Consider the following 21,618-nt stretch of genomic DNA (forward strand, 5'->3'; position numbering starts at 1 on the left):
CTCCATACTCTGTATGACTAAAAGTAAAATTCTGTATTTGAAAACACAAGTTCTAAAAAAGAGGTGATAGAGAACTTCAAACCATTTTTCTGTTATAACCAGGGGCACTCAGTGAGAGAAGTTACCAACTAATCAAATTCACTTAGTTATTCAAATCCCTGCACATTTAGTAAACTCATATACTGATAAGCAAAAATGCTTATATATCAATTTAACTAATAATACTTTTAGTCTCATCACAAAACATCCAAGATCAATCTTTACTCTTGGCTTTCACAGAATTTCTCTCCATTTGTATAAAATTACACCTAGGGTATTTGCTCCCTGTAGAACATTTTTTTATTTATATGGAACAAATTCAGATTTATACTAGCATAAAAGTCTGGGTCAAACTCAATACAAATCAAGAGGAACAGTGACAAGCACTGTAGGAAGTTTCCACCAATGATATCCTCATGTGTCCTTTTTACCCCAAATAATGACTTTCAGATAATATTTATGCTTGATTCACACCCATTTATTGTCTTCAAAGATAAATGAGTTCCTAAGTACTTTTTGACATTACAAAACTTAATAAAAAAATCCTAAACTTTACATGTATCATGTAGAAAACTACATGCCCCTTAAGAATTTGTGGTATTTATAATCTTAGAAATCTTATGTCTAATGTGGCTTTGTCTCAAGTAGTGAGTGGTTGGATTATCCATATCTTCTGATGATCAAAATCAAAACATAACAAAACAGTTATTTCTGTAGTTTAATACTTGTTAAGGAAAAAATGGGACTATAAACAGGTCTAGAAATCTTCCTACTTTTTCATTCACTTATACTAAGGAAAGTTGTTTTTAGTTTTGCCTTTGTTCTTCCAGCTGCAAAAATGAGGACAATGTGTCTACTCATAAGTATTGCAAGGCACTGTGACTAGTCATAACTTCTAAACCTGTATGTTAAAAAAAAAGCTCCTTCATTCAATCTTTAAGTTAATTTAATTGCGAGCTACTATCTCAACATTTGAAGCCTGGACATCATTTAACTGTGCCATTTAAAGACATATTTAAATTGTTATACTGAGTACTTTCTATTTAGCTTATATCTTTACATGTGAGACAGTCATTTGCTTAAATTGAATATGGCAATAATCCCATGCATTATCAATAGCACCCAGAACAGGACCAGTGCCCCAGCACTCTCTAAGCTGACAAAGGACTGGCAGAGACTGCCATTTATCTGTATATTCATGGACACACATGTACATGCTGAGCAGCACCAGGAGCTTCCCCTGGCAGAAGCATCTCTGTCCAGCCATAATTCTGTGTGCTGTGCTTGCCACCTGCTGGATGCAGCCACAAATTTGCTTTACATTTCACTTCTCTGCCTCACGAAGGATCTGAAGATCCTCACCTGTGGCAAAACTCCTGAATAAATAAAACACAAACTTTTCCATCTGGGAGACCAATAACTTCCTTGATAGGGTCTAAGCAAGCATTTCCTCATCACCTACTCATCCTTTTGGTCACTGAAACCCAGCGTCCCCAGTGACCAGAATAGGAGCCCATTGGCAAAACACTGATTGCATTACTACAAGAGCCATCTCAAAGAGAAGACAAAAATCAAACCCATTTGTTACTGATCTAGATCATTTCATGCCAGATCCTGCAGTTTTAAGAGGCTGTGTATCCTAAGCTACTGGTGTTATCTGCATCTGCCTGTGCCACGTGAAAAAGCAGGAGCATGCACATTCACATGTGTTACTGGAGGAAAGGTAGGAAGGGATTGCACCTGGTGTGCTCTGAGGGCAGCACTGACCTTGAATCAATAGCCAAAGAAAGCAGAGGGAAAAGCTTTCCTAATAATGCAGGGAAATGTTCATTCTCATAAGGAGTAAGAAAACAATCATCAGCTGTGAAATATGCTGGCTCCTTAAAAGAAAAAAAAATCTCAGAAAATTAGCAGATACTGAAAAAAAACTAGAGATAGAACTCTCCAGCAACTCTAACTGGGTAGCAGCAGAAAGTGAACCTTTTGGAGCACAGAGTTCTGTGTACAGCCAGATGCAGTTTCACCACACCCCAAACTGAGAGCTAAGGGAAGAGCCCAGGGGACAGACACCCACAGCACTTCCACCCTGTACCTGCAACCAAGGCAGGTGCTGGGCCTTACACTCTCCACAGGCTGGAGGCCTTTGCTGGGGACCCTTGGCCATGGGGCACATTGGAGATGGCCAGAATATTCTTTGGTGCAAGGACCTACCCAGTGCCAACAAAGGAGGGGGTAAGATTTGGGTCTGTATGACTTTGCCATCTTTGGGGAGCTTTGGGTTAAGCCCTCTTAATATCAAAACAAAACTGGCTGTAGATGTTTAAGAACCAACTCCCACTACCTTAAAGAACACAAAGTTAATTAATATGCAATAGCATGCAGTTATTTTTAAAAGGAGTATCCACAGTGCTTTTCATTCCTGGGCTGACCAGAGTAAAATACTACAAACTCTTAGTCTGTCCTTGTACTCTCCTGTTGTGAGGAGCCCAAGTTAGTACGAATGGGAACAGCATATAACCCTAAAAACAGGCATTACAACCTCTGTTCCACCACAATTTTATTTATTTGAATGAACACCTTTCTTTCTGCTGAATAATTGCTACATTACATATTTGACATGCACATACATATTTATTTCTATTTATTGTGCAATAGTACTTTATATGACTCATGTTTTGTGCTCTACTCCCTGCTTGCTTGCCCATTGTATGCCCAACCTAAATCATACTGTATAATCTACACTGGTTGGCCCAAATTCCAAGAAAACCTTTACAGATACAGTGGGGATTAATCTGGCTTCCTGCCTAACAATTTCCTTGTGTTTACATTGTAACCAAGAGGTTGCAGAGTAAGCACAAGACGAAAAGTCCTTTACCAGCATTACTATTTAGATGATAGTTTCCATTGTCTATTTGAAACTGTGACAGCAGCAGAGAAAACAGTAAGTTTTGTAGGTTTGGTTTAGTTTTGCTTGAATAGCTTCAGCAAAGTTTTATTTTGATAAACCTCACCTCCTTTTTATGTACAGGTACATAAAGCACAGGTAATCCCAGGGAAATATTTGCCACTGAAAGGAAAAACAGATCCTTGGGAGAGGGTGGTTGAAGGCCTAAAACAGGGACTTGCTGAATTTGGAAATATTAAGTGTTAAATGTAAATATTTATTTCTAGTTTTGCAACAGACCGATGGAGAAAACATACACAAAAAGAATAAATCCTTTCAGCTTAGTAAATCTTCCAGAAAGTTTTGAGAGACTCAAAGCTTCTGAATAACATCCTGCTCAGTTTGGAACATGTCAAACCATTCCTGCACTGCTCACAAGGTCAGGGCACCATCCCTGCTCTTCTGCATTGCTTTATAGGCTTGGCCAGACCCTCATGCCACCAGCTCTTGCAAAGTGAGGGCTGTTCTATCAATCACTGAGTGCACCTCAAAGGCGACCTCCCAGCCAAGGCTGAACTAACAAATCCTCAATGTTCCAGCCCAGCCGTCAGGCTCAGTGTCACCACTGAGCTCTGCAGATGGGACAGGACACTGGAGGGAGAGGGACAGACCAGATCATGTCTGAGAACAGCACTGTGTGATCTTTTTAGTGGACTAGTGCCATGGGCTCCAGCTTTGTAGTCGGCAAGTTAGGCAGCAAAAGATTTTCGATAATTTTGTGCAGTTGTAATTTGTGACTTGTGGATGTTCAATGTTTTCTATTTCAATGGAGATAGTTTTATATCATAGAAGTTTACCTTGAGTATACCACAATTTTTGTTGTCTGAAATATTACTAAAAACATACAGGTCATCAATAAATGTCTTTGTGAAAGTCATCTCCACTTCTGTGTTAAGCACCCGAAGCAAAGAGATCTGTTTCTGTGTTGTAAGTACTATACTGTTATCTGTATAACTACAGATATGTATATATTTATATATATCTTGGGCAATATCATCCTTAAAGTATTTCTGTGTAATGCTGTAACATTTTGTGCCACTATTCCTCATTCCTCCTATCCTAACTCAGCTCTCCCTTAAATCTTTGAGATGTACAGTTTGTGTCTGCAATTCATATTGCAGAGGATACCCAGCTAGCTCCAAAATCACATGTAGAAGAGCAGTTCAGTCGTTCATTTCTATATCCCAGAACAGACTAAGCTAATAAAGTTTACTTGGAGTGGAGACTAAGCAAATTGCCAAATTTCCTACATACAGGTTGGAGTTCGAAGACAAATTTAGGCTTAACCTTTTAGAAACTAAATTTAATTTTAGGGACAGATTTATTCAGAATACTGTGTTAAACACAGGATCACATTGCATTGTGAATAATGGCTTTGAACAGCCAGACTGAGGTTGCATGTAGCTGAATATTTGATGTAAATATACCCACTTAGAATATAAGCAGTGCCAGATCGTACTGCATTGTGGCTGCAGTGGAAACAGCATCAGGTTCCAGCATAATAACAAGGGATTGGGGTGGGGGAGAGGGGTTGACAGTGAAAAGAATGGTAGATTGGATTTTGCTACTCCCACTTTGTATGAAAATAAAATAGAATTTAGTCTTGCATATCCCTAGTAAACCCCACTTCACACCATGTCTTACAGTGTCACATACTAGAAAAAGTGAAAAAGACTTAAAGGTTGAATCTGAAGTTTTTATAGTTTATCTACTGCATAACTTATTTTCCACATATATTAGTTATTCCTCAGCTTTGTGTACTGTCAGCTTTATGTACCAGTAGTGTTGTAAGGTTACAATTAAGCAAAGGCCCTGGGGCAGGAGGACAGACAGCTACATACATTGGAGCTTTATCATGAGGTAATCTGAGGTGAAGAATTGTTAGAATATTGTGGAAAGCAAAGACAGTTGCTGAACAAATACAAAATTGTAAAGATAGTTAACCCTGCCATTAAATAAATTTCAGATCTTTTTTTAAAAGCAAAGTCATCAAAATAATTAAAAATAATAAAGCAAAAGAATAGAAAATGCTAGAATTTCAGTTCCACTTAGAATTACAGAGAATTTCAAGCATGTCTAACTCATATTCTCAAGCAAATGGAAACCTGGTCATTTCTGTGAAATTGAATGAATAAACAGGAAAGTTGAAGTTAACAGATGTGTGTAAGATACTAGCAGCCACTTTGCTACTATTGACTTTTCTTTCAGAAAAAAGGTTGAATTATGCACTTGAAGTCCATCAGATAATTATATGCCCAGGAAAGGGAAAGAATGTACTGCCTATGGGCTTAGATGAGCTTTGTATCCTCCTCCTGTTTATCACATGGTACACAACTACATTTTAAAAAAAAAAGCAACAACAACCCCACCCAAAACAACTAAAGCAGTAAACAAAACAAATAATTTTGTGGAAATATGTATTACAATAGTGCTATGCCTATTTAATTTTAAAATCACCTATAAAACACTAAAGGATCTAAAATAACTTTGTTTTAGCAAGTTTATATACATTTAAGTAATTTTTAACCTTTTATAAGAATTATGTTTTGCACTGGAAAAAAATCACCAAGCATGAGAAGCAAGATTCCAGACCCAAAGCCCTCTTTTTGTACAGCAGCACCTATAAAGTGAGGCCATGTGTATGGTTTGCCAGATGCCTTTCAAAGGCAGGACATAAATAGGTGCACATGGGATGTAATGTCACCTGCCAGAGTACTGTTAATGTTGAAACTGATTTCTGTCGCGATTATTCTAGAGAAAATGGAAAGAAGCAATAGAAAGGCATTCTCTGTATACTAGACTGTATTATACAGTGCCATTTTTACATGTTAAATTTTGAAGAATTTTATTTCTGCTATTTCTTATTTTCTCTGCTTATCTATGATGGCTCTCTATACTGTCATCTGTAATTTTTACATGAGAGTACACAGCAGATATGCACTGTTCTGTTCAAAAAGAAAATACCACATTTCCAACAGCTTTCTGTCTAACAACTGCAAAACCAGCAACCATTTTCACAGAGCCATCTATGTCAGACTGGGTGTATTTTGAAATACTGAAAATATTAAAACAATACAAAATAACTTTAAATAAGTGTCAGTTTAACTTACTCTTCACACCGTACGTTTAGACTGTTTCTCTCAAGTTTTGTTTCTTATTAACCCAACAAGTAACTGTGTTTTTTATGTTTAACTCAGCAACATGGAGGAGAACCATGTACAGAGTGTGACACGAACACTGGATTCTAGAAAATGTCCATTATCTATACAGCTTATACCCTGGAAATTCTAAATTTGCTCATAAATACTTTATTTTTTTAATCAGCAATGTTTGTGATTCAATATCCTGTTAATTAAAGACGACTTAAAACATTTGTTGGAAAAAATGCACTGTACTTGCTGCTTAAGCTTAGATAACATTCTAGCAAGGCATATGCTCTTGCAATTCTTTTCTTGAGAGATTTACCACTAATGTGCACATCAAATATGTCAACATTCAATACTGTAACCCAGAAATATGCATTAGATTTAAATGTGGAACTGAATCACAGTACTGTCAAGAGATTGGAACAATACACAGTACATTATCAAAAAACAAACAAAAAAATAAAAATAAAAAAACCACAAAAGGCATATTCCAATTCTTATCTCAGCTCCAGCCCAAAAATCAACTGCAAACTTTTCATGCAAGATAAAATTTTCCTTACACTTCACTGTTTATCTTGGAGCTATTTAAAGGCTAAATTTTCTGCCAAGTTAGTTCAATTATTTTGACAAGGTTAGTCCATGACAGAGCATGCCTTTATGTCTCCTGACATATCATTTGATTCATGATCTGGTTATGTCACAGAAGCTGATCGATACTGCAAAGCTCCAGAACCTCCAGCTACAAGGAGATTGTCACCCCAGCATTCAAACTTGCACAGATCAGTGTGCACAGAGCACAGCAGTGGAATCCGATTTCACTTATTGCAAAATAAAATGTATTCCCCTGCCCCCACACAACCATGGAGGGAATGACATCCTGAACAGATTATCATGGGCAGAGATATCCCTGAATTTCACCTCCTATGCAATACCTGCAATGCCTACAATAAGTCACTCCTGATAACTGAGTGCCAGCCAGCACGTACCATGCACACACCACTGCTGCACTGCAAGTGTGGACCAGAACACTAGGGCTTGCTTTTGTTTGGCAAAGCCTTGCATTTCATTTATCATGTCTACACTTAAAGTTTGGGCTTTCCACTCTATGTTTTTCTCCTAACAGCTATGCGTGAAATGCTCTCTGGGGGTTAAGTTCACTACAACAGTGGAGAAAAACACATGGGCAATACTAACCAACACACACTGCGGTAATCCCGCATTGTTTTCAAATATGTGTTTTCACAGAAAACAAAGGAATCTAAGACTTTCCCTATATGTTTTTAATTTGGAAAATGTTTGATTTCCCAAAAGCACAGAGCAACTCTCAGGAGGTCTCGAACAAATTCGAAAACAAACAAACATTCTTTTGCACAAGCTTTGAATCACAATTTAGACAGTATTTTAGACGTAAACTGCTGACTCCGCATTTGACAGGACTTTGCTGGCAGGCATTCCAGTATTTCTTTCTCCTCCTCTGAGTAACAGGACATAAAATATTCTTTTAACAGAGGGTAAAAATTAAAATATACACTGAACAATAAATATTGGAAGACAGGTCAATGCAGCTGTGGTTCCTAGAGCTGCATTACCCACTATTAATTTCTTTACACTGAAAATGGTAGGATTTCAAACTAAGAGCCTCACTAAGAGGCAGACGTGGTCTGAAGGCTCAGTATTATTTCAGGCTCTTGTAAAGATATAAATCTTCAGGAATTATAGGAATTGAAGTAAAAAACATTCATTTAAGTATACTTTAATCCCCTCAATATTCTACATTTCAACCTTCAAATTGCACCTTGTAACAGCAAGCATTGACATTGATGTAGAGAAGTCAAAGCAGGTCTGTAAACATTGGCCATAAACCTGTCACAGCTGTTCCTGTGTGCAGTCTAAACATCCCTTGCAAGGTTTCTGTTGGGCAGTGCCAAAATCTGTTTTATTCCCATCTCAAATGGTATTGCTCTATGGACAAGATTATAATTGTTAGTCTGCTAAATGAGACTTTAATTTTTAAGATAATGGGGGACAAAAATAGAAAGCTATACAATCACCTACAGTGCGCAATATTGAAGAGTTTTCAGAATATGCAGAGTGCCACTGAAGTAGAAATTTTTCAAATAAGCACAAAACACACACTGAATCCTGTTCACACTGATGTCAGTTGGAATTTAGTTACCAGCTTCGATGAAGAGAAAACATTGTATTCTAAAACATCACATGCTACTGTTCACTTTAGAAATGATGAAAAAAAATAGCATCTGAAAAATCATTTTATCTTCTCTAGGACAGGTATGAAAATATAACATGCATTGTGCCATCATCTGAGAGGATGAATACAGAACAGATCAAGACAAAATGATGGAGCCAAGCATTTGATTCATCTGCCTGTAAAGGTTGCTTTAAACACAGCCTAGCCAATTTGGAGAACACTAAAAAATTAAACACTCTATTTCCTTATGCTGTGAAGCAGCTCCCAAGCCATCTTCTTTGCTTTGTGCAGTACCCAACACTTCTTTGTAGCATACACTAATCAGGATATTAACCTGATGTGATTCTGCCTCACTAACAGACAGTTTGAAGCAATTTGCATTAAAACCTTGTAAAGTGTCCCTTAATAACAGAGACAGCAGAATAAAGTCATCATTTGAGAGGAGGAAGGCAGGAGGAAATCCTAGCAGCATAAAAACTTTTATTGGCGCTTAAGAGTATTTTTCCCTGATTGAAGCAGAATTCATGGAACTACAGCCACATGATAAAGATCTGTAATTAGCCCTTGAGAACTAATGTTATTTTCTAACAGTTCAGAAGCTGCTTTTGTTTATTTCAGGAAATGAAACATCAAATCTACTTTAGACTGTCCAAAGCTGAATACATAAGGTAACACCAGCTAATCGGCCAGTGCCAGCATTTTGCTGAAGCTCCTATTGTCAAATAGGAGACTTCTGGACTAATTCATAATTGTAATTCATTCTTGTCACCCAAACAGTTTTTAAGCTATCAATATGCACTTCAGTACCTGGTACTTAGACCACGCTGTGCAACAACAGAAAATATACAATGAAAAAGTGTGAAGGAATTATTGGAAATAAATTACTGTTAAACAATTTTAATAAATTCAGTCAGAATTCTTGCCAGTGAGATGTATGTTAGAAAAAGAAAAATCAGGATCGCAATAAAGTCACACCTACACAAACTCATCCAGACAATTCAACAATATTTGTATCATGATACCTTTATCCAAGCCGCTAAAAATTACTTCTATGCTGTCATGAAACATAAGATACTTTTCATTATCAAGTTCATACGACAAGGCTTGGATGGAATAGAGAACTTCTACAATTCTTCATAGCAGTGACTACATTCTTTTCCCATCACCAATTCAAAAATCAGAAAACATCCCTGCAGCAACTACACTGCAATACTGCCCTAACTGCTTAATGCAGAACAGCAATATTGAGAAATTGTCAGTGAAATGGTAGGAGGGGAACGTGGGTTCTCTTGATTTTTGCATGTCTATTTGGTTTGGGGGCAGTGGTTGTGCATGTAGGGGCTGCATTTACTAGAATTGTTTGCTCATTTAGGAAAAGCACAGATCTCAGGGTCTGGTTTTCTTCTTCATTTCACATACTCTTTATTTAGGTATAGCTCTTTCTATTTTGTTTTCTTTTGTTTCACAAACAAGATTCTCTGTCTTGGTATTCTCTAATGTAATTTGAATCTTGTCTTTAACCTCATCACAGAATTTCAATAAAGTTGGAAAGGTCCAATCCTAACCCTATAACTCAAAAAAAGGCTCAAAACTTGAGACACGCAACAGCTCTCTCCAAACACCACTGCAGAGCTCACCATCAGCTTGTAACCATAAAGGTAAAAATGGAGCAGCCCTCATTCCAAGCAAGCAGATGCATCTATCAAACACATAATTATTACAGACCACTTCCTCTCTCCAGAATAGGTGAACACCTTCCTGTGCTAATGCCACAAGCTTCTAGAAGAAGCAGGGTTTTCCTGTTGAGCTGTTCCAAGTGAGAGCACAGAGCTGACAAAGAGGGACCCCCTCCATAGCAGAGAGCTCAGACTCCACTCTTCCATTTCACATGTGAACCCTGTTTCCCCTGCTTTGTTATTGACCTCTTCATTATACCTAATCTTAAAATTAAATGTTATGCAGACAAGCGAGACAACAAAGCATTAGAGAAATAGTAAAACTAAATTCTAGGCTAGCCCTATTTCCCTTCATACATGTAGTCTGCCATTTGCTAGAACACATTTCCTCTCAGAAATCTGTTTAAGAATGAAAAAAAATGTAATACAATCTTTTGAACACATCCCTTTAAAAAAACTGTATAGTTTACCACATCATACTCATCATGTGTATCCACAAAGTTGCAACAAATTTCATTTAAAGTTTCATTGACAAATTATTAAATACTCCCCAGTTTGCCAAATTTTCCAAGGAATACAAATCTTCATGTAAAAATGCTGCTGTGAAAGACAATTCTCCGCAAACTTAGACATACAAATAAAAATAAATCACACTAAGACATCACCCCATGTGTTTTCCTGAGGGACAAAACCCCATAGGATTTACTGAGCTAGGAACAATATAATACAAGACAATCTGTGAATTAATACTCAAATCAAAGCATAAGGATTTTATACACTAGAAGATTTACTTTTATCCCCACTAAATTTTTTTAAAATGTAAGCACTGTTATTTATCAACTCCCTAGTGAAAAATATTTGTGGCTTTCTTCTAAAAAATGATGAAGCAAAACAGATGCTGCAGAGCCGAGCACACTGACAGAGGAACAGTTGTTTGCTCACTCTCCAGAGTGCCACACACATTATTTGCAGCCATACAAGCCCTCATCGGGCCAAGTGCTGAGCCACGATGAAGCCTTGCTGCCTTGGGAGCTGTGCACGTGCAACTGAGATCAGGATTTGGCCATGCCCACGCTTTCCTGGCCCAACAAGCACAATCCTTGCTCTATAAATTCTTACAGATGTAGACAAACCCGGCCACAGTAGAACTTCCCTGCTGGGTGCAGCTCACAGAGCTCATGCTAGCCTTTCACCAGGACACTGACCAGCAGAACACCAGGTAAGAGTTTCTGCTCACTTCATCTCTCAGCTGCCACAAGCACAGGGAGCTCACTGTGATTCTGTCACACCAGAGCCCACTCAGCCACCAGCTTACCCCAGAGAACAGCACCGTCCTCTCGCTGGGAGGTGTCCAGGAGCTGCTGAGACCACAGCCTCAGTCCTGCTGAAGGAGAAGCATTTTCATCAGTCTCTCACAGCACAAAGACTTTGTTCCCCATCCAGCACAGGGCTCACAGAGACCCCAGCCCAAGCAGGGCTGCCCTGTCCCTCAAGAGAGGGTTCCTGAGTGCTGCCCTTCCCACCTGGCTCCTAAATACTCCACAGCTGGGCACAGATATCCTGCTACCACACTCCTCCAGGACTCACCCTCAGCCTCTGAGGACACCTTTGTGCCTCAATGAGCCTGACAAGCAGCACCTGAGGGCTTCCCACCCTGCCCAGCCCAGCAGCCCATTGCAGCCCAGCCTGGGCTGTGTCCCAGCCCCGGTGATGCTGATGGACACTGAGCTCTGGTCCTGTCCCAGCCCAGCCTGTCCCAGCCTGATTCTATCTCCATGGCCCTGCTCAGCCATCCCAAGCTGTGCCCCACCCAGGTGTCCCTCAGCAAGCCCAAAAGAAGAGCACTGAGAGCTTTGAGATTTCTCTGGCAGTGGTCTCTGGGCCCACAGGGGCAGCTGCAGCTGGATGTAAAAGTTTTCCACTCATGCTTACTCAACACTAGCATTGCATCCTCCACAAATCCCACATCAGAATTTATAATGACTGATTAGGATTGTCAAAATAATTTCAGCCTCATTTTAGCATCCATCTGCTTTTTAAGATTCAGTCTCACCTGGGAATAAGTTTGAGTTTTGTTGGATATTTAAGGTGATTTAAAGGGTTTTTCCCAAACCTAGGCAGTCCACTTGACAAGCACTAAAAGACAGGTAGGGAAAAAATGTGCACTGCAGACAGGTTTGGCCTAAACCAAACCTGATAAAACCCCTTGGAGGAGAAATGTCAAATGGAGTATTGTATTGACAGCCTGAACTTGCAGCTACACTCCTTCACCATTTTCTTCTTGGCTCATTGGACAAGAAACCAGACTTGGGTTCCACATTTCAAAGTTCAACCAGTTTAATCCATTCATAAACAGCTTTTTCCAAATATAACACTTCTTTTTGCAAAACACATAAAGAGAAATTTTGGTACCTTAGCACTGGAAAATTTTAAGAAAAGATAGTTTGGATAACTATCAGGAATGACACAGATTACCCAGCTTTGGGACAAAGCTAACTAATCGGTTAGAACTTTCCATGGGTTTAGAGTCACTTCTGAGACAGAGGATGAGCTGATGAAATAATTCAGGTGTTAGTCATCAGTTCCTGGTGCAGTTCAAACCAGCAGGCAAAACCCCAGCCTGTCACTGCCAACAGCTGGCCTTGTGCTAAGGCTGCAGTCCGTGATACTGACTGTAATTTATAGCAGACAAATAGAGCCTGTGATAAGCTTGGAAGGATTAGAAAAGGCCTTGGCAGAGCTTCAGCACAATTTCAGCACAATGTGTTTTGGTTTCTTGTCCCTTGGGATGGTATTCCTCTACCATAGGTGTTGTTTCAAAGGAAACTATTTAAAATCAGTGCTCTTGAGCTACTTTTGACTCTCAGAAGTTGCAGTGTCTCCCACCAAACAGCCCTCAAACACTGATATCAGGGTATGCACTTCAAAGACAGCAGGAAAGCCTCTGCTTTATGTTGATATTTGTAAATTGTGAAAGAGCCATGAGTGACTTATATTTATGAACCATTTGCACTGTGAACATATGTGTTTTACAAGGTTTGTCATTTTCACCTTGGAAATCTTGATACTAGAGACCTGAGAAAAGTACAAAAATTCTTCAAACTTTACAATGAAACATGGATTTAGATTATAAAATTTCTTACTTATTTGATTCTACATGTAAAATACAACTCCCTTCTCTCCTCCAGCCTTAAAAAAATTGATCTAGCTGGCAAACAAGTGAGAAATTACTCTGTTCAGGATCCATGCAAGAGCTGAAATGCAGTCCAAGAGAGCTTACTTCTGAATGACACTGGAACAAGACTTCATAAGAGCTAAGACCAAAAAAAAGAGTAAAAGTTATCAAGGTTTCACTCCTGTAATTTAGAGAACTTCAATTTTTATTTTTCAGCAAAAAAAATTCCCTTTTTGTCAGCACTGGGCTGCTTCGTAACAAAATTATTACATTTTTCCTAAAAGATCATAATCCTTAATCAGCTATTTAATGAATACGCAATTTTTTACAAATGGGAAAAAAATTAATAAGTGCTTGAAATAAAGTCAATGAAACTTTAAAACGAAACCAAACTGTAACATTACACAAGTCCCTGTGATGATCTGCAAAGAGTTCCATATATTTGTATTTCTGTATTGGCAGGTGGCCTCACTTTGAGCACTTCTCAAAAAGGGGTCTCCAGGGAGCAGACACTTTCCTGGCATCAGAAGAAGTATAACCTATATCTAAACCCTCTCCCCATGTAAGTCATTGGAAAACTACCACTTCTGTAAAGCTAGAAAATGATGAAGGAAATGAAGGTCAGCACAATTTCTGAGTGCACAGATGCAGACTACACAAGGTGCACTTCTCAGTGCACCTTCTCCAGCCACGTGGCCTTAGCCACAACCTTAAGGACTCGTGGTGTAAGCCTATTTGAAATGCAGATTCCCATAGATTTTTTTAATGCTTTGTGCTTGTCAGGTTGTTTATGTTTGTTTCCATATATAAGCTTCAATTCTTGCAGTCTCTTAGCCTTCTGCCTGACTGCAGGTCCTCGGGGCAGAGTGAATTAGAAAAGAAAAATTTTATAAATCAAATTTTTTTCTGGATTACACTGCAGGGGAAAAAATAGAGAAAAACACAATTCTCTTACTGCCTAACTCTCAATTATAGAAAAAAAATCAGTGAGAAAATTTCTACTTCCATAAATACTCTTTTCAATAATTGTTTTTCAAAATTCCATGAAAAGCTCTGATTGCATTTCAAACTTCGAAGCAATGAAGTAGATCAAAGCACATGTATTTGACAGCTACAAGAAATTTTTTTGTGGAACTTGTAGGATCAAAATGGCAATAAACTTAAAGCAGTATGTATCTTGATGGATTTGAGTACAGAATATGCATGTTATGTTGCCAGTTAAATGGATTGTGGTGCTTTTCTCTCCTTCTCAGGACAAGCATGGAATGTTTTAGACAAGAATCAGAAGAAAAGAAAATTCTATTTCTTTTAGTCATTAAAAGGGTAGCTTTCCTGTATTTAAACTAAACTATGTTTGAAGAGGGGAAAAAGGTTGGAAAAAAAGTCTGAATCAAAGAGATAGGAGATAGGACACAGTTAAATGGATTAGATTGCCTCTGGAACAGAGGTGTGTGCTTTGCCACAAACACCATTGCCACATCTTCAATACAAAATACTTCTGTGGGTAGGAATAAATTAGAGACAAGATTAGGAAATTATAGTATCTTCTTTAACAAAGAGAACAATTCTAGAGAGATTAAGAACAGATTTTCTGTCCTTCAGCGCCTTGACCAAAGAGTCCACCAGGATCTCTGCTTCTTCCTTTGCTACATTTTCCAGAGATGTATCTGAAAAGAAAGAAGCCTCTTAATGCTACTGACCCAATCTTTGCAAAGAAAAAGTCATAGAGGAGCAAAATATTGAGGAAGACTTTTTGCCTGGAAGCACAAGTTCATCCTCCCAAGCAACATCTACCCTTCACTTTGTCCATTTTCCGACAACAGCTGCTGGTTATCTGTCATATGAATATGCTTTCATACTCTGGGCTTGAAGCAGCTGGGCCAACTTGAAACCAATTTGAAAAACATGTTTATAGAGAAAGGCAAAGGAAATGACCTGTAACATTGTAGACACAATACGTTCCACATGGCAGCTCCATGAGTTGAGTTTTTACCAACTCAGTTATTTTATTATCATTCAAAGTCTTCAGTTTTCATTATGCTGTTTTTTGTTAGTAGGTCTGGAATACTCTGACTTCCAATCTGTGTTCCCACTGTTTTCTGTGGTTCTTTGGTTCCAAAGGAAAGTAGAACAGCCATTTAAATGGAAGGCTGCACTACACATTCCTGTGCAACTACAACGAAGTGGCTCAAGTGGTATTGATGACTAAAGCAGGATTTGCTTTCCTAACAGGTGTGTGAGCAGAAGGTACAAGCAGGTCCTTCCTGTCTTTTGTGGCCATGAAGAGACAAGAATGAGCTTCAAAGGAGAGGTGACACAAAATGGTTTAAAATGAATGGTTTTTCTTCCATCAATTCCTATACAAAATGTGACACATCTGCCTTGAAGAAAGTGATCCACCCTCCACCCACCACTTGAGCCATCAGAATTTAGTGAAATGGAAGTTAGATAAACCACAAATTTAACTACTGTGGATGTAAGGGTCACATCTTAGAGCATAATGAAGGAGAAAGTTGATGAAGAGAGAATTCTCTCACCTTTTATTCTGCATAAATCCTTAACTTGGTCCAGAATTATTTTCAGTAAGCCAAAGTAGTAATTTTTGTTTCATGACAAAATCTCTTGGTTCAGGTTCCAGAAGCTTGTTATTCACTGGCAGGGAGGCATTGAACATCATGGCCTGTTCTCATTTTCCTCATTGGATAACAATTAGCAGATTCTTCAAATATGAGAGAAGTTTCAGCAATTTACCTAAATCAGAAAATACATTGGGACGACAACAGCATTAAGGAAGCAAAATACTTAATTAAAAACTGTATGAATCAAAACCAAGCAAAATCTCAAACTTCACATATTCTGTTCTAAGCCTTCCAGTGAGAAAACAAAGTCAAATGTGAGCAACACTGAACAAACCAAGAGGCAGCTTTGCTTATGTAGGAAAATCTTTGGCAGTGAACCAAGAGGAAAAGATTCCCCAACTCTTCTAGAAGCTGCATAGTAGTAAGAATCACCTAACAACAGGGAAGGAACATCACTTTTCACTATGAAACTTCTCAAGGTAAGGTATTAAAGAGTTTTATGGGGGAAAAATAGTAATTTTATATCTATATCTAAAGATTCTATATTCCATATTTTAATTATTATTTTGTCTTGGACCAGATTTCCTGATGACATTTGCACACAACCAACAGCTGAGCAGCTCCATGGCTGGAGTCCTTAGTCACAGAATATCATGGGTGTGACATACTTGCTACAGAACACAGCTCTGGGCCTTGGGATGCCTCTTCTACCTTTCCTATGAAGGAGTAGTACAGCAACATTTCCACATCAAAATACTTTTTTTTCTTTTTTTTCCTTCCGAAAGTGGTTTAAATAATTCACAGAAAATGTAAGGATTTCAGGTAGCTGTGATGTTTCAGAAGGCAGTGGATCAAAGCATGGTCTCTCTCTTTACTCCTCCTTCACCCCTTCCTAGTAGATCTGATTTCAGGGCTGGAAGCTGAGAAGTGCACCAACTATAACTAAGAAGCAGAGATAAATTAGTAGCAAAAAGCCTGCATCTAAAGCTGACCTGCTCAGTCTCAGTGTTTGTGTATTGCAACCTGCTTTTACAGACTGTTTCCAATCAAGTTGGTATACGGAATATTTTCTCTCAATCATACTTTACCAAGCAAAAAAGGAAAATAATTTAAACATCTGGATTTGCCTGAGTGTAATACAGAAGAATATGGATGCTGATTTTAAAGCAGCTGTCTTTTCTGTGATGCTTAATATTTCCATGTGTGCAGGCAAAGTATTTCCCAAGAACGGTGTATTTATGCCCTGAAGCTTGCTTCTCTTTTGCTTCATTGAGGCCCTTTTCATACAAGTTTAACAGGCATTTGTCCAACTGAATTTATTTTTGGATAAATTAATAGAAACGAGATTTGACTATGGTGACAAGATTAAATTGTTGGCACTCTGTGTTTTCCTTTGTTCTGTGACACCTACTGTTTACTAAAAATAGAAATTATAAATTTTTTGAGAAGTCCACTTTTATCTTTTGTAGTGAATGCCTTTGAACAAAAAAATCCTAGGAAAAAATCCATACCTCAGTCAGATTTTGTTCCACAGTCCTCAGCAGCAGGCATTTGATTTGTTGTTCATTTTTCCCCACGATATCTCACAAATAACTAATACAATTGCTTAAGTTAGACACCTTCTCTGCTCAGTTTGAGTTTTGTTTACTTACATGTTCATAGAGGAACAAAGAGTGCCAATATTAATTCATTTGACTTAATTTGCTACCCCATACTCTTGTAATGAGTGAGCTCTCACTAGTTTTTGCAATTAGTATGTTTTAATAAGGCTGTCCAAGTAGAGATTATTATTATTCCAATTAATTGCTTTGAGAAGAGTTTTATGAATACTTGTGATCAATTAATAACTGTCTGTTTAAGAAAAAATATATTTTTAAATGAACAAATTGATGTGCAGAATCTATTTGAACTTTTTTTGTTTGGTATTTTTTATGCACTTCTTTCAGTGTGGGTTTGGGGTTTTTTTCTCTTTTTTTTTTTTTTTTTTGCAGTATGTTTTTTGAAGTCTAACTCTAAACCCGTCTAGAAAGTAAGAAGGGAACTAATTTTATTGATCTTTTCATGTATGTTTTGTTGGGAAGGAAGCCAGAGAATTAGCCAAAGTTTTATTTGATTATAGTAGAGTTCTACTTTCCTCTGTAGCTTGTGAATTTGGGTTATTTCAGTAGATGTGAACAGAAAACTTTATTATTTCTAAATAGTCTTGTTTTTCTGGGATGCTAAAACTCTGACATTTGCCCAGGTATGACACCAGTTGATATAACCTGTCTCTCAGCAAAGGGCACCAGATTTCAAAATTATCCAGAGCTGAAGGTGACTGTCTCAGCACTAGGCTTCAGATTTATCAAGTCTGCAGATGAAAAACTAGCTAAGCAGGATGTTCATGATTTACATCACCCATGAAGGCCATCACATACAAAAAGCAAAACAGAACAGTAAATTACCCAGCAATCTGTAAAAAGAAAATTCAGTTAGGCCTAAGGGTAGACTCAAGTTGCTCAATCCACTCTCTTCCTTGAACCTTTCCTGTTGATGTTTTTTTAATGCATCCTGGACTCTCCTGTTAGCTGTCATGTGCCTTTGCTCCCACTCGTGGTGATCCTGCTGTGCTCAGTTAACACCAATAGAGCATCACTGTCTGGATCATATTTAGTGGGATGAAGTGGAGATCCATCTGTCTGTCCAAACCCTTCTGTTAAAATTGGAGGTGGATGAGTACACACTGACAGTCTGATTTACCTTCAGCCCCTGCAGAGCCCAGGATGGGAATTAGGGGAATACTGAGGAAGACAACACGCTAACAATCTGAATTACACACCCTGGAGAGGCCTCAGCAGCGGGCAGACACTCCTGTGTCTTGTTACAGGATAATTCTAGCAGCAGCATCTGGTTCTGGCATTGCTGGAGATATTTATAGGTGTGAATGATGAGCTGATCCACCCCAGAAGAGAAACTCCTAGACCCATGAGATAGAACCTGCACAAAGATGGGAGTTGAAACTGGCTTCTATTAGTAAAACCGCTGAGTTTTTACTTACTCCAGTACTTTTCTGGAGTAGGAACTTTTGCTGTAGTTATGATCTCACTTCCTACCACATGCTGGTCTCAATGCCTTGAATTTGTAAGGGAAAGAGCCTTATGCTTTTGTGTGTCTTTGAGCTGTCACTGGGTCCTGCCATGACCCTGCCAGCTTCACAGAGATCATGGCATAGGCTTAGTATGAGAACTGACCACAGTCTTGAACGAACAGAAAGCTCAGCCCAAGGACCAGCTAATCAAGCAGATGTCCATAACCAATGGGTGTGAAGTCAGTCCTTCTCATGGCTTCATTAAACATCTTTCTGCTGTTTGGCACTAAACAGATTCTCTCTGCTTGGTTTCTGGGAATTCTGGTACTGCAAATACCTTTATTCATTACTTCTATTTAGTATATTTCATGCTTTTTTCAAACAAATATTAATTTGAATGCATATTATATATTCAACTTCTAGCTAGGTGTTGCTTCTCGCAACCGAGTTCTAACACCGGAGGGCTTCGGTCAAGGACATCCCGTCCCAGGGGCAATGAAGCACAGGCACCAACGTGGTGGATGCAACAAAAGCCAATTTATTATTAGTGCATTAGTCTTATATACTATAGATGCTTATGCTTATTTTTAGACAGTACATATAAGGTAATATGTTCTATGATTGGTTACATGCGTTTCGCTGACCGCTGCCTCGCCTTGCACTTTTTAGTGCTTATGTTTGCACTTTATCCCTATCGCGAGCTTTCCGTAACAACGCGAGATCTTCCGAGCGCCGATCCCTACATCTCCCCCTCCCCATGACTTAAGATGTCGTGATAGGCAGGAAGCGGTGCTCAGTTTGATGCAGTTGTTGTTGAAGTGTTTCACGCTGTTGTTGGACGCCGGATGAGGCAGCTGAGACGCGGACACTTAAGGCAGACTGTAATCGCTGCAACGATAAATGCTACAGTTACTGTAATAAACTCCTTCTAATTTAACTATGTTATAAATTCTTATATGGAACTAGTAAGCTCTCTAAATATTTTGCTTCTGCTTTGCACAGTTATTTGTCTGATGTTGTTCAGAAGCTTGATTACAAGGGCGTTTCCTGCTTTACATTATATAATTTCTCATGCTTCTGTTAGCTGCTAGCATGGCTGGTTTTTGGTTATCAAACATAGAGATAATCATACGCTGTAGGCAACTGATTATACAAGGCAGTAAGAGCATTGCTACTAAAACTACAATTAAAACGATTATTCCACCTTTCATGATGTCTCTCAGCCAAGGGCCTATGCCTAAGTTCTTAAGCCATCCGTCTAACCCTAGACTATCATCTATTTGCAATTGTTGAGTGAGCTGACTTAAGGTTTGCAACTGCTTATGTATGGATACAGAATGATCGGACAAATTCATACAACACATACCTTCAAATTCTTCACAACCATGGCCTTGGGCTAATAAGAGAAAATCAATGGCAGCTCTATTTTGAAGAGTGGCATGTCTTACAGAATCTACATCAATTAACAAATCACTTATAGCTCGCGACGTGGCATTAGTTTGTTTAGCTAACCAACAACCTAGCTTGTTAAGCTGTGCCAGCGCTCCGGCTGATGCAACGCCTGGAGCTAAAAAGGAGGCTGCAATAATTTCTCCTGGTGACCAAAACTTTACATTATCCTGGCATTTGCTATTAAAACTGTGTACACTGCGTCGCATTCGCCTACTGGAGTAATACCTGGACATGTTTAGAATCATGGATGTGTTGGGTGTCAATAAGGACAATCTACCTATCGAGCAAGGACCTCCTCTAAGTTTTGAGGGAATACCTGGCCAAGCTCGATCACCACAAATCAAAAATAGGCCGCTAGGCAAAGAGAAAGGATGATCAGAGGATCGTGAGTGTTGCTTGGCAGTATATTGGCACCACTCAGATGCATTCCTATAAACTGGAAGGCTTGAATTCACAACTGTTGCACTAATGTTCTTTACCTTTTCATTGGTCCACTTAAAGTATAAACAACTGTCCATTTTTACAGATCCTAACAGTTCTAATTCTTGAGGCTCGGCAGGAGCAACGGGGAGATATGGCACCCAAAAATCCCATAGCTCAACTACTCTATTTGGCTTATTAGCATTGCATGCGGGAGTGCTGTTTGAACAATACGGTTTGTCGCCATGAAGAACACAAAAGTACGGCAGGAGTGGACAAGGCCAGACATCTGTCGGCAAACCTACAAGGCATGTGGAGAAGGGGTTACCAGGTGACGAAAGAGCAAGGCAAATGGATTCCTGATTTGTAAGATTAGCTAGAGTAACCCAAATGTTAGTCTTAGGTTGAGGTGGAACATATATAGCTACGATAGTCATTATGCTCACGAAATATAAGCTTCTAAACAGATTAAGATACATTTTGCTGGTGCGGCAGGCTAATAGAGATAAAGCAATTCCTTTTCCTGCAGTGCGTAATTAGCTAGGCATTAGTATTTACACAGCAACACCTTGTCTTTTTGGCAAGGCAATATTCACCATACAGACAACAAAGTAGCTACAGCCGGTGATCCACTGTGCTTCTTCACACGTCCTGTTGCTGGTCGTCTGCTTCTTTCACTACTTCAGTACCTGTGGAAATATTGATCTGCACGCGTGGGTTAGTTCCTCTCTTAGTCGCTGAATCCAACTGTCCTTCCACATCAGAAAGGCAGTGGGCTTCAGCACTATTTTTCCCAGATTGCGTAAGTCCCATGGCAAAAGTCCCCCAGCATGAATGCTATCTAACAATGTCAATGTGAGGGGATGGCCCAATCCTTTAGCCTCTATGGTAGCCGCGAGGTGCTGTACGGC

General features: G+C 38.9%; 1 protein-coding gene across 1 annotated transcript; it reads right to left on the minus strand.

Annotated features, from left to right (window-relative positions):
- Positions 1 to 19,471: 19,471 nt before the first annotated feature.
- Positions 19,472 to 21,186, minus strand: LOC117001061. The gene is made up of 2 exons (XM_033069232.2): positions 20,202 to 21,186; positions 19,472 to 19,723 (listed from the first exon to the last, which is right to left on the minus strand). Exons 1-2 carry the CDS (start codon positions 21,184 to 21,186, stop codon positions 19,659 to 19,661), a joined length of 1,050 nt encoding a protein of 349 aa, XP_032925123.1. The 3' UTR covers positions 19,472 to 19,658.
- Between the last annotated feature and the right edge of the window lie 432 nt (positions 21,187 to 21,618).

This window comes from Catharus ustulatus, chromosome 10 (genome assembly GCF_009819885.2).
Source record: "Catharus ustulatus isolate bCatUst1 chromosome 10, bCatUst1.pri.v2, whole genome shotgun sequence".
Classification (NCBI taxonomy): Eukaryota; Metazoa; Chordata; class Aves; order Passeriformes; family Turdidae; genus Catharus; species Catharus ustulatus.